Source organism: Seriola dumerili, unplaced genomic scaffold (genome assembly GCF_002260705.1).
Source record: "Seriola dumerili isolate Sdu_G_001 unplaced genomic scaffold, Sdu_1.0 BDQW01000149.1, whole genome shotgun sequence".
Classification (NCBI taxonomy): Eukaryota; Metazoa; Chordata; class Actinopteri; order Carangiformes; family Carangidae; genus Seriola; species Seriola dumerili.
Genome location: NW_019174404.1, coordinates 13,797,843 through 13,809,834, shown reverse-complemented (window position 1 = coordinate 13,809,834; position 11,992 = coordinate 13,797,843). Strand labels below are relative to the sequence as shown.

At 40.5% G+C, this 11,992-nt stretch overlaps 2 protein-coding genes across 2 annotated transcripts; one reads left to right on the top strand and one right to left on the bottom strand.

Moving 5' to 3' along the window:
• Window positions 1–5,987: 5,987 nt before the first annotated feature.
• LOC111225830 (muscarinic acetylcholine receptor M5-like) lies at window positions 5,988–10,066 on the top strand. The gene has a single exon (XM_022750865.1). The coding sequence runs from the start codon at window positions 7,049–7,051 to the stop codon at window positions 8,627–8,629; it is 1,581 nt and encodes a 526-aa protein (XP_022606586.1). The 5' UTR covers window positions 5,988–7,048; the 3' UTR covers window positions 8,630–10,066.
• LOC111225831 (fibrinogen-like protein 1-like protein) lies at window positions 9,403–11,819 on the bottom strand. Its single transcript, XM_022750866.1, has 3 exons — window positions 11,688–11,819; window positions 11,393–11,554; window positions 9,403–10,844 (listed from the first exon to the last, which is right to left on the bottom strand). Exons 2-3 carry the CDS (start codon window positions 11,535–11,537, stop codon window positions 10,150–10,152), a joined length of 840 nt encoding a protein of 279 aa, XP_022606587.1. The 5' UTR covers window positions 11,538–11,554; window positions 11,688–11,819; the 3' UTR covers window positions 9,403–10,149.
• Between the last annotated feature and the right edge of the window lie 173 nt (window positions 11,820–11,992).

Below are 11,992 nucleotides of genomic sequence, written 5' to 3'. Positions count from 1 at the left end.
TTGCTCTCACCAGGGGACACCATCTGCCCTTAAACAGCAGACTGTGAGATGTGATGAAACTCAACTGTGAGTATATGTCTTTTTTTTTTCTTTACATCAATGACTTTGACTCACAGTCTGCAGAGAATCACGACTGATGACTTTTATTAATGCACGAAGGTATGACCTGGATTTAAGGGGAAATAGCATCATGTGTGCACAAGTGCATGTCTGAGAGGTCTGAGCATGTATTTTTAATGTAGCCTTTTACCTTAATGAAAGCAACTGAGGATGTGCTCCTGGAAAGGTGTGTGTGCATCTGTTCTTCTGGAAGACTTGGTGTATAGAAATGTGCTATAATTAGATTGAATGTGTTTATTTAGTCATATATCAGGCACATTTTAAAGCTTACTAGTTACTGATGAATAACTTGAAGAAATGTGTGTTAAAATAAATACCATCCAGTTTCTTCCACACCACGTCTCCCCTCTTCTCCTTCTATCTCCTTTTAGACTTCTAGACTATCCTTGAAATTTCAGCTGCATGGTTCTAAAATTTGGAATTCATAATTTTATTCCTCCCCCCCAAAAAACAATCAATATTTTTCTTCAAAGGCTAAAGCACAAGTCTTTCCCACAAGTCTTTTTTTGATTAAGTGGAAATGACAAAACAGGGGAGGATTAAGCAGTGAAGCGTGATTTTAACGAGTCCACCCAGTCCCCGCAGATCTTGTGAGGTGTTACAATAAATGTAGAAAGGTGCTGGTAGTCTTGAAGAAATCCTGGAAACAGCTGCTAAAAAACAGTTATGGTTTGGTAGGTTTGGACAAATTGTGACTGGATTGTAGATCACTTTACCTCTCTTCCGCAGCAGTTGTTCTTTAAATAAACTGCATTTTTTGGGGTGGGGGGGAATTGTCCAGCTGGCATCAGAACAGGTCTCATTTTGCTCTAATATTAGATATAACAGCAAGCTTAATTCTAAGCATATTGACACACTGAGATGATAACTTGAGAGGGAGACACACAGATATGTTTTATTGTCAATTTGTTTTTGAGTGGTTTTGCATGTCCCCTCAACTTAGAATATGCTTCCACCATTCATTGAAAATTAATATTTGAACAGCATGGAGGTTAGTCAAACAACCGTTTTTGTTTTTTTGCAGATAAATGTAACATCAGCCTAAAGAAAACCGGCGTGTTACGAATTGGGAACAAATGACAGACAATCTACACGCACAGGCAGCAACAGACAAAGACTCATATTTAGAGAGCTCTTCACACAAATGAGTTTATAGCCAGATCATTATCCAAATGATGGGGCATTAATGAAATGTGGTAGTTGCTCATAAAATAGAACTCCTAGAGGCTTCAAGTGTTATCATTTAATTCCCTTCAGCAGCTGCCAAAACCACTGTGGTGTCCATAAGCAGATAATAATATTCATCCAATGATCATTTTCATCATTTCTCATCACAGTGGAGAGACTGAAGGTTGATTTAAAATCACAGGGGAGAGAAATGTTAGGCTCTGAATAAAAAAAAGTGTGTTTATGTTAAAAAACAGACATCCTCAGAGATGCTCTCATCTTTTCCCACATCTGACTTTATATATATCTATATATATAGATATATATATATATGAAGTCAGATGTCAGATTCAGCCTGTAATGGCTGTATTCTATCTTTGGCGACCAACACTAACACACTGATAAATATTTCAGGTTGCATGTTTTGGAGCAGCTCTTAATGTGAACATTTATAATCCTCATCCGATGGCTGATATACAGAATGATTCAAGCATTTCTTAGGTCCTCTTCCAGATCACCACGTATACAGGAGTCTTAACCATGGGTCAGTGGATTGATTACAGCATGCACGAACCATTGTGCCAAAGAGCTCTGGGCTGATTTGCACATCATACATACTCACCACGCAGACACACATGGTGTCCTTCACCTTCTTTGCTTTGACTCACCTCTATTTTGCTTCGTGCTTCCTTTTCTTCTTCTTCTGTTGGTCTCTCTCATCTTCTTTCCCTTTCTTTCACAAATGCCACACACACACACACACACACACACACACACACACACACACTTTTCGCTTTCTTGTTTTTGCTGTGCAGAGCAGTTGTGCTGCAGCCACAGGAGAGTGTAGAAAAAGGTTACATATGACTGGGAGGCCTGGTGGGGGCCAGTGTATGGCACTACAGCACAGGAGCAGTGATGGCCAGGTGCCAGTAGGACCCGCAGGAAGCCGCTGTTCAACATGTCCGCCTCTGCAATCAGTATGGAGGCTCAGGACGGATTTGTGTTACCTAGTATGTCCTCACTCACATACTGGGCATTGTTAATCACTGGATCAATGACCATTACTTATGCACAATGTGCTCACACAATATTTCAGTGAGCAGTCTGATACTCTTAGGATGCATATGTAATAAGGAAGACTTGGTTTTCTTGGCATCGGTATAAGAGCAAGATTTCTGTGCACCACTATCTGGCACTGATTCACTGTAATGACCTCTGGGTATTATATTTTTATTCACATACACTATGTAAAATACAAGCCCTATGCTACCAGAAATTCTGCAGTAGTGTCTTTGTTTTTCAAATCCCCTGTTTTTTTTCCTCTGACCAGACAGCGTCACAAAGCTCTTCCACACTGTGCGTCATATCTGACACCAAACTGCATCCATAAAAAGGCCAAAAACAGTCCAGAACAGACCATATTCACTATTTATAGTGATGCAGTCCATGTTTACCCCACTCTCTGAGCTCTGAGTGTACCATTAAAATGCTTCCTGCTTCGATTTAGAAGCTATTAGCAAGCTTGACTTGTTCTACCTCTTGAGGTCAAGAGGCAGAACAAGTCTGTTGTTTGTGTGTGTGTGTGTGTGTGTGTGCGTGCTTGAGTTTGTGTGTATAAGCAATACAACAGTCATCAATGACTCAGGAATATCCTTGTTTCTCAAACACTGTACCAGTCATAATTAATTAATTCTTTTTGTGGCATCATACATAATCACTGATGGTTCAGCCCATCCACTTTTGTTATGAAAAATTAAACAATAAAACCTCTTTTACACTAGCAGATATACTGAATTCCTACCCAGAGTAAATGTGCCCAGAGAGTAAAATTAGACAAAACATCATAAACTAGGAATTACACTGTAAACAACACTAAAAGTCTATAGCCACAATAATATTGGTAACTGGAAAAATGTTTGATGCCGTGCAAAAATCTAAGTTTAGTGTGTTTTAATATGCTGACACTTGTTAATTGGGAATAAACACACTGACAAATGGCTAACACCTGAAATATTTCTGTGTTACTTCCCTGCTAATAAGAGGTAAACAACCAAAGAGCCGATGGGCATGTAAGCAGTTTTGTAAAGACAGCAGTGCTTTGGGCTAGTCACCATGCTAACATGCTCACAATGACAGGGCTAATATGTTGATCTTTACCGTGTTCACCTTCTTAGTTTAGCATGTTAGCATGCTGACATTTGCTAATTAGTGCTAAACACAAAGTACAGCTGAGGCTGATGGCAATGTTATTTCTTGCAGGTATTTGGTGATGATAATCACAGTAATTAACTATGTAAAATCTTAACCTGATTATGGAATGAGATTATAACCAAAATTAGTACAATTTATTCTGAAGGTGACATGAAAATATGCACCAAATCATGACAGTCCCTCCAGTAGTTGTTGACAGTCAAGACCAAAGTTGGCAATGCTGCTACTGAGGCTAAAATTGTTATTGAGGCTTTGAGTTAGTAAGAACGTTCCTTCTCTCTGTGTGGAAAAATGAAAACCTTAGCTTTGGAAACCAAAGTGCTATTTTGCCTCTTTGTGATAAATGATACATGCTAAGATAAACACTCAATAAGAAAAAAAAAACAATGGCTAAGTTTGTACATACCAGAAAATAGCAGGGAATTCTGTGGACAGATTCATGGCACCCCTAATGGTAAACAGTGTAATCATGTGGGGATTTGAGTGATGTGATGCGAAACGCCATTATATAACAAGATGAGGGACAATCCAAGTCCTGCAGGAGGACCCCCGCAGTGACTGGAATTTTATTTGTGTGGGCCTCGGGCTGCCACTGGCACTCCTGCTAATCTGGCACCATCAAAAGAATGCCAGTGAGTGAGGAAGTCATTGCTCAAGTGCGAGTTAGTTATTATGTCCAAAACGTTGTATTGTGGGTATGAATTGACTCTCCAGCAGAGAAAGCATTTAAGAGATTTCCCTTTACTTGAGCTCAGAGTACAATAACCTTCCGTAGGTTGGGCATTTTGGGTTAATAAAACTATTGAAAACTTGCACTGTGGGATTTGGGAAAATGAAATAACTTTAAGCCAGTATTACATTTAGTAACCTTAAGTTCTTGGTTTGATATCTCAGCCTCAAAGAGAGGATTTAGCTAAGTTTCTTGCATTCAGTTTTCTGAAGCTACAATGTCCTGATACGTACCACAATTTTCCTGTTGTAGTGTTTTTGTCAGAGCCCACCTACACTCCTGGTCTATGGATACTAGTAGCGGTCAGGGTTGGTCAGCCAGGATCTGAATTACATTACCTTTGAGAGCTAATTGGCCCCCATAAGTGTGCTAATATATTAATTGACTGCTTTCCTTGGTTCTTCATGAACATGTTTCACGGGATTAGACTGGTTCGATTGTTACTACGCACATGGAGGATTTTCTCTGCGGAGGTGATCTGTGCCTAAGTTCATTGATGCTCCACACTGAGAGCCTCACGGAGTCTGTGCCTCCCTGATGGTGGATTTATACTCTGTGGGTGTACTGGTCATTATCAATAGGAAGCAACAATGGGGGACAATCTAACCATATAATTTTAGAGCTTGGAAGGTCATACACAGGACACAGATGCTGGGCTGCAACACGGTGCTGAAATTCCCTCATTTTAAGCAGAGCAATTGTCATGGCTGAAAATACCGATGCCCAGTTGGCTGAGGTATTTCCTCAGAGAGGAGTGTCCTCTCTGCAAAGCTGGAATGAGGGAGTGAACAATTATTAGCTCAACAGACACTGTGGACAAGTACGACTCACCATAGCCTCACAATCAAATACTGTTCAGTCTGAATGGGTAGAAATCTGTGTTTTCCCCACAGGGTGTAATCATTGGCATATGCAAATGTTCTCAAACTGAGTGGATTTAATGCTGCTTCAATACATTTAATAAGAACCTTCAAGGCAAGAGCAAGATCACATGGCACAGTCATGCATTTGTAGGTGAAAGTCATCAAGCCATAGAAATTTCCCGTGGGCTTTTTTCAAAAACACAGGTCCAGGTTGGCAGGGATAGCCCCTCATCCACTATTAATTGTAGTGTCCAGCACCCAGGGATGAAATGTGCACACACACCACTTGTTCCAAACTGATAGTGGAAGGACCATGTAGGTTATGAGCTTTCGTATGTGGAGGGCGTTTACTGCCCTCTACTGGTAAAGGGGGTGATATGTGACTACACTACTCTGTCAGTAGTGTCTGATAGTTGTACCACTGCACTCAACGTGGTTATGACTTAGTTATTCATAACAGCAGTGCTTAAACACTGTGGTGACAAGTCATTTTTCCATCATGCAGGTCATTCGACGGTGCTGGGCCAGTTCAGGTAACAAAAAGTTACCTGAAAGAGAGGCCCCTCTGTTTCTGTGAATGATCTCATAGACTAAAGTGCCGCAGAGAAGGTAGAGTATTGCAGGAAACAAACTCTCCACAGAGCAAATGTTTTCCTTATTTGATTATTTTAGTGCAAACCTCTTAGAAATGAGGTACAAACTGCTGAAATAGCAATTTGATGCATGGCTGACAGTGAGTTTGAAAGGTAGGCAGAGGTTTGGATGTTTCAGCAAACTCAAAGCTAGGCTCAGATTTCATTTGTCATGTTATACACTTTTTGCAAATTTTATGACATATAGTATTAACCCCCTCATCAGGGATGGTTTTCACTAATACACTTTTGGATGCAATTTTGGAAATTATGTTACCACATTTGAATGATAAAGAACAAAGAAATTATAGTAATTTCTCATTAATAATATTTATTTCATTTGATTTGCCTGTGTTTTTCTTACATTACAATATATCTATGATCATGAGATAGAATTACTCACATAAGCTACCTTGTATGCTCAGCTATGGAGGATGGTTGTATTTCAATAACTGGTTTAAGAATATTCAATATAGTAACCTGAAAACCAGACAATTCTTTTTTTTATCCTACAGTCCAAAAACTTGCAGGTAGACTGGAAATTGCCTGTAGCTCTTGATGTGGGAGCAAATGCGCTTGTTTCTCTGTGTTAAGTCCCTCAAAGCCTAAGAACCTTTTCAGTGTTGTTGCAACATTTTTCTGGGAACCGCCACCCTGTGACACTTTCTGCAAACATCAATCAAAGCAGATACATAAAAAAAATGCTTCTTTTACACACTTAGGACATTTGTGATTGGTGAATGGAAGCAGACTCTAAGGACCAAAATCATTCATAACATCTTAATGAATTGAGTTTATGCACTATTAATATTATGGCATAGATTTACAGCAAGGAGCAAAATTATGTATTGACCTGGATTTTTGAAATATGCCAGATGGTTGCAGAGATTGCCTAAACTGCTCCATATGGGTATACTCACATGAACTCGATCTTATTCTGTGAACTGTGTGAAGATTTTTCTTTTAATTTGATACAATTGACAAACAACAGAAAAAAACAATGCATCAGGAAAAACGTAGAACTTATATAACTCACTAAAAGTGAAGAGAATGTTATTATCTATAAGAGACGTTTGGCATGCAGAGGTTTTACATTTACATTTAAAGAGCAAAACACATCTGGTGTATTCACCTCCTCAGTGTGAATGTGACAATTTGGTGAAGTACTTAAGTTATGCCATCTAATGGTCATAAATTGAACTTCTTCTTTTTTTTTTTGCAGAACTAAAGTATGACCTTTTCTTTCTTTTCTTCCCAGAAGATCTTCATGAAGATGACAAATCAAAACACACTTGTCATGGTTGGATGCCAATAACCACAAGACCATGGAAGGGGATAACATGCTGAACACCACTGTAAATACCAGTACAATGGATATCCACCTAGTGACGCACAGTCTCTGGGAGGTGATCACCATTGCGACTGTGTCAGCTATAGTCAGCCTCATCACAATTGTGGGGAATGTTCTGGTAATGCTCTCCTTTAAAGTCAACAGCCAACTAAAGACAGTGAACAATTACTACCTGCTGAGTCTGGCAGCTGCAGACCTCATCATAGGTGTTTTCTCCATGAATCTGTATACCTCTTATATACTGATGGGCTACTGGGCCCTAGGAAACCTCGCCTGTGACCTGTGGTTAGCGGTAGACTATGTAGCTAGTAATGCATCAGTCATGAATCTGTTGGTGATCAGTTTTGACAGATATTTCTCCATCACCAGGCCTCTGACCTACAGGGCCAAACGGACTCCCAAACGAGCTGGGATTATGATAGGTTTAGCCTGGCTGGTGTCACTTATTCTGTGGGCTCCACCAATACTCTGCTGGCAGTACTTTGTAGGAAAACGAACTGTCCCCGAGAGGCAATGCCAGATCCAGTTTTTCTCCGAGCCAGTAATAACCTTTGGGACAGCGATTGCAGCCTTTTATATCCCCGTGTCAGTCATGACAATCCTCTACTGTCGAATCTACAAGGAGACAGAGAAAAGGACCAAGGATCTGGCTGAGCTCCAGGGGATTAACTATGCCACAGACTCTGGGGTCACTCAGCCTCAGAAGACCATTATCAGATCCTGTTTTAGCTGTAAACTAAGATCGGCTTCGCATGACAGGAACCAAGCCTCCTGGTCGTCTTCCAGTAGGAGCAATGCTGCCAAATCAGCAGCCACCACCAATGACGAGTGGTCCAAAGCTGGTCAACTGACCACCTTCAATAGTTATGCCTCCTCAGAAGATGAGGAGAGGCCTGTGTCCCCAGGAGGCTTCCAGCCCTCATTCAGGAACCAGGCTTGCGAAGCTGGCAAGAGCGGAGTAGGCAGTGAGAGCGAGCAGCTCAGCAGCTATGACGAGGACAGCTTCTTCCAGACACCACCAAAAAGCAACTCTCAGAGGAGCAGCAAGTGTGTGTCCTACAAGTTCAAACCTATGGCCAAAGACACCCATGTGGAGCACCAGAGCAAAAATGGAGACACCAAAATGGCATCATCGACGTTTTCCTCGGCCGAGTCCATGAGCGTTCCATCCACCTCCTCGACATCTAAACCCATAGACGCCACGCTGAAGAACCAGATCACCAAGAGAAAGAGGATGGTGTTGATCAAGGAGAGGAAGGCAGCTCAGACTCTCAGTGCTATCTTGCTGGCCTTCATCCTAACATGGACACCTTATAACATCATGGTACTGATTTCCACCTTCTGCTCAGACTGCATCCCCCTCTCCCTCTGGCACCTGGGCTACTGGCTGTGCTATGTCAACAGCACTGTCAATCCCATGTGCTACGCCCTGTGTAACAAGACTTTTCAGAAGACCTTCCGCATGCTCTTACTCTGCCAGTGGAAGAAGAAACGGATTGAGGAGAAACTATACTGGTATGGACAGAATCCTGTGGTCAGCTCCAAACTGACATGAAGAATTTTTTTTTTAAGATGGTTTATGACAATGGTTGCAAATCATGTTTGTACTGATGATCTTGGCTTTATGAACTTGAATTCTAGATACATTTGGTGATATCAAAAGTAAATATGGTATCTAAAGAAGCTGGTGCAACTTAAAAAGTTGCATATTAATCAGCAGGTCTGCTATAGTGTATGTTACTTACTGCTCAAACTATGGAAATGGAAGAGGATTATAAAACTGTCCCGACATACTGTAATCAGTGACACTGTATATAGGTTCTACAATATTAAAAATATCAGTATTTCCCCCAAAATGAAATGCTATTGACTAACACACAGAATATTTCATATTGTACTGTGAGTATTCAATATGCACTGTTGGATAATTGGAAACCATAATAAAGTTGTTCCGGTGTAATATTCGTCACTGTATATTGGTTTTAAAGTGTTAAAATTGCCAGTTTCCCCCTCAAGTTGATGCTTTACACAAAAGATCTGTTTAATAGTGTAGGTATTGTGTTTGTATTGAGGATGCACATGTTGGAGTTGCTATTTTATTTTCAAGGGCTAATACGTGTCGTCCCGATGTCAGAATCTGCTTGCTCAAGTCAAGATTGTAACTTGATGATAATCAAAGCCTTTTTCACATGTGCCATTGTCGTTTGTAAGAAGAGTGAATATAGATTCAGATTCATTGTTTTCACATCACATGTTCTGCTTTTTCTTCCATAAATGAAATTTAAAAAATGAATAATGAACACCAAACTGCACCCTACTGGTCTACCCTATGGCTTGTCAGTCGTTTTACTCAAACTACATGACAAACTTGCTGAACAATATCAGTGTTTACATAGAGACAGTATGGAGGATTTAAGAGCACATGTTTATTATAACCTGTTTATTACTCTTCATCCTCAGGATCTTTTCTTTTTCTTTGAGCACTGAAATACAGTATTTGTTTTCTCTGAATTACTGTAGCTAAATCAATGTCATATCATCATATCTTCATTGTATTTCTGGCAAACTTGTAATGTACTGTGGCAAAAAAAAAAATGCAGTTTGTCTGTGAAATATTCCTTTCTGTAATCATTGGATGGAAGATGACATGCAAAAGATATTTTACATGTGTCAAAAGGTAAATGTCATGAAACACCTTTTTGTAACTGTGATAACCCAGTAATCTGCACTTGCAATTTGGGGATTGACAGAGATGCTTTGCTTCATGTATTGACATGGTGTATGTTGGAAACAAAGCTAGAGCTAAAACCGTGATGCATTTTTTTATACTGTGTTTCAAGTTTGTGATGATCTTTTTTTTTTTTTTGTTCTTTTAAGTATTTTGTGATCCATGCATTTGTCCATGTCCATGCATTTCTGAATAAAACGTGGTGAATTCAATGTCCAGCATAATAGCTAAAAAGAGAAAGTTACTGATGTCACCCTTTTTAGTCTTCGTTAGAAAGAAAATCTAAAAAAAAAAAAAAAAAGGCTGAACCCCTAACATTTATCACAAATGCTAAAAAAAATGTGTCCTTATAGCTCATCCTTCTGGCAGTCTCTGCTTTGAATCAGTTTGACTGTGTCTGTAGGTCTCACCATCATCCATGCGTACTTGCACAGTCGCTCCTTGTTGCAGTCCTTTTGCCAATAGATGACGTTCCTGCGATTTAGATTGGCACCAGCACAAGCATCGTACCACCAACCTCCTCCAGGCACCCCCTGAAACTCCAGCTTGGCACAGTTTTGGAAGTAGTTGTCGTTGTCTCTGTCTTTAGTGGTGAATTTCTGGTTGTCATGCAGGTAGTTCTCTGTGTCCAGAGTCAGAGCGTCCAAAGCTGTGCCCTGGAACAAGCCCAGCCTCAGCCTGTATGCTGATGCTTCATCCTCCACTAGAACAGGATCATACTCCCCCATCTTGGTGATGGCGTCTGGGTCCACTAGTTTTACTCCTAGTTTATAGCGCCCAGGACCACAGGTGAGCTCATGAAGGTATTCATTCCCGAGCCAGTGATCCCCAGTGACATCCCCAAAGCCATGCTTGTACTCGGCCCAGGTACGATCAAAATCCACGCTGCTGTTAACAGTGATATGCTGAACAACAGTCCATCCTCCTTCTTGCATGGCACAGTAGGCTACGATGGGGGAGTCACCTGGTTGTATCAGGTACACTCCATCTCTGGCCTGGCCTGAAGAGGTCATCAGCATTTCATGACAGTCTCTGGGCAGCACTGTTGGGCAACATAAACATTAACAGTCATAACTGTGAATTAATAAAGGGAAAGAGTGGTCTCTAGCTTCCTATTTAACTCAAGGCAAGAAAGTAATAATTTTTCCTAAAATGTCATCCTATGTCTTCAGTGTCAAAAGATACACTGTGGTAAAAAAGCAATGCACATGCAAGAACTAGACATTACAGTGACTTTAACAGCATACCATCGCTGTTTCTCAATATTTTCCATGTAAACATGGTAAAACCTTGATCAATTGCCAGAGTATTACAACTGTCTGACAAACTATCTAACTAAGATACACAAATCACCTCATAATGAGTCACTGTGCAGTTTGGGTCTACAGGCTGGAATTTGACCCACACCCACAGAAGAATCCACACAGATAATCTGAGATAAAGTTAATTCAGTACTACACTGTACTACTACTACTACTACTAAGTTAGAAGTGTTTTTCATTCCCCAATAACACATCATTGAGACAGACAGCAAAAAAAAAAAAAAGACAAGTCAAACTGAAAGTGAAAGTCGACACAAGCAAATAATACCTCTCATTCCACGGTTCAGGACCAAATTATGCTCGTGTGGAGGAAGCAGATTCAGGTTTTCAGCTTGGAGATGCTCCATGTTAACTCCAGCCACACTAAGCAACAGCAGGGCCACTGCTGGCAGCCAGCATCTCAAACACTTCATCCTTCACTTTCCTGTGCCTGTGGGTTTAGTTAATGAAAGCTTCTTATTGAATTCTGTGAACTTAATGAAGAACACACAACAATACTCCACCTAAGAAAGAAAAAAAAAAAAATTGAAGGCATCTGAAATCTTTAAGGTCAGTGTGCTTACCTTCAGTAGAGGCCCTTGTAATGAGGTGACAGAAATATATTGTTCTCTATACCTGAATCTTCTCCAATGCTCCTACTGTATTAGTCTCTTCTGACTTAATGAAAAGCACGAGAGTGCAAACAAGACTGTCGACTGCTGAGCACAGATTCAGAGTTCACTGAATTGCTGGCCCTTTCACACAGCCTCTCCTGCCCAATCACGTCTGGACTTCAGCCTCAGGTTCACATCACAATGACAGACACCAACCCTCCACTTATCTGTTTCAAGTCAGATAAACCTGCATGTAAATTGAGAGATATGAGCTA

Bases quoted from the DNA above. Each gene is read 5' to 3' on its own strand.
- LOC111225831 (XM_022750866.1), bottom strand. From the start codon at position 11,537: ATGAAGTGTTTGAGATGCTGGCTGCCAGCAGTGGCCCTGCTGTTGCTT. The intron at 10,845-11,392 runs GTATTATTTGCT...GTTGCCCAACAG, and splicing joins CCTGAACCGTGGAATGAGAG to TGCTGCCCAGAGACTGTCAT.
- LOC111225830 (XM_022750865.1), top strand. From the start codon at position 7,049: ATGGAAGGGGATAACATGCTGAACACCACTGTAAATACCAGTACAATG.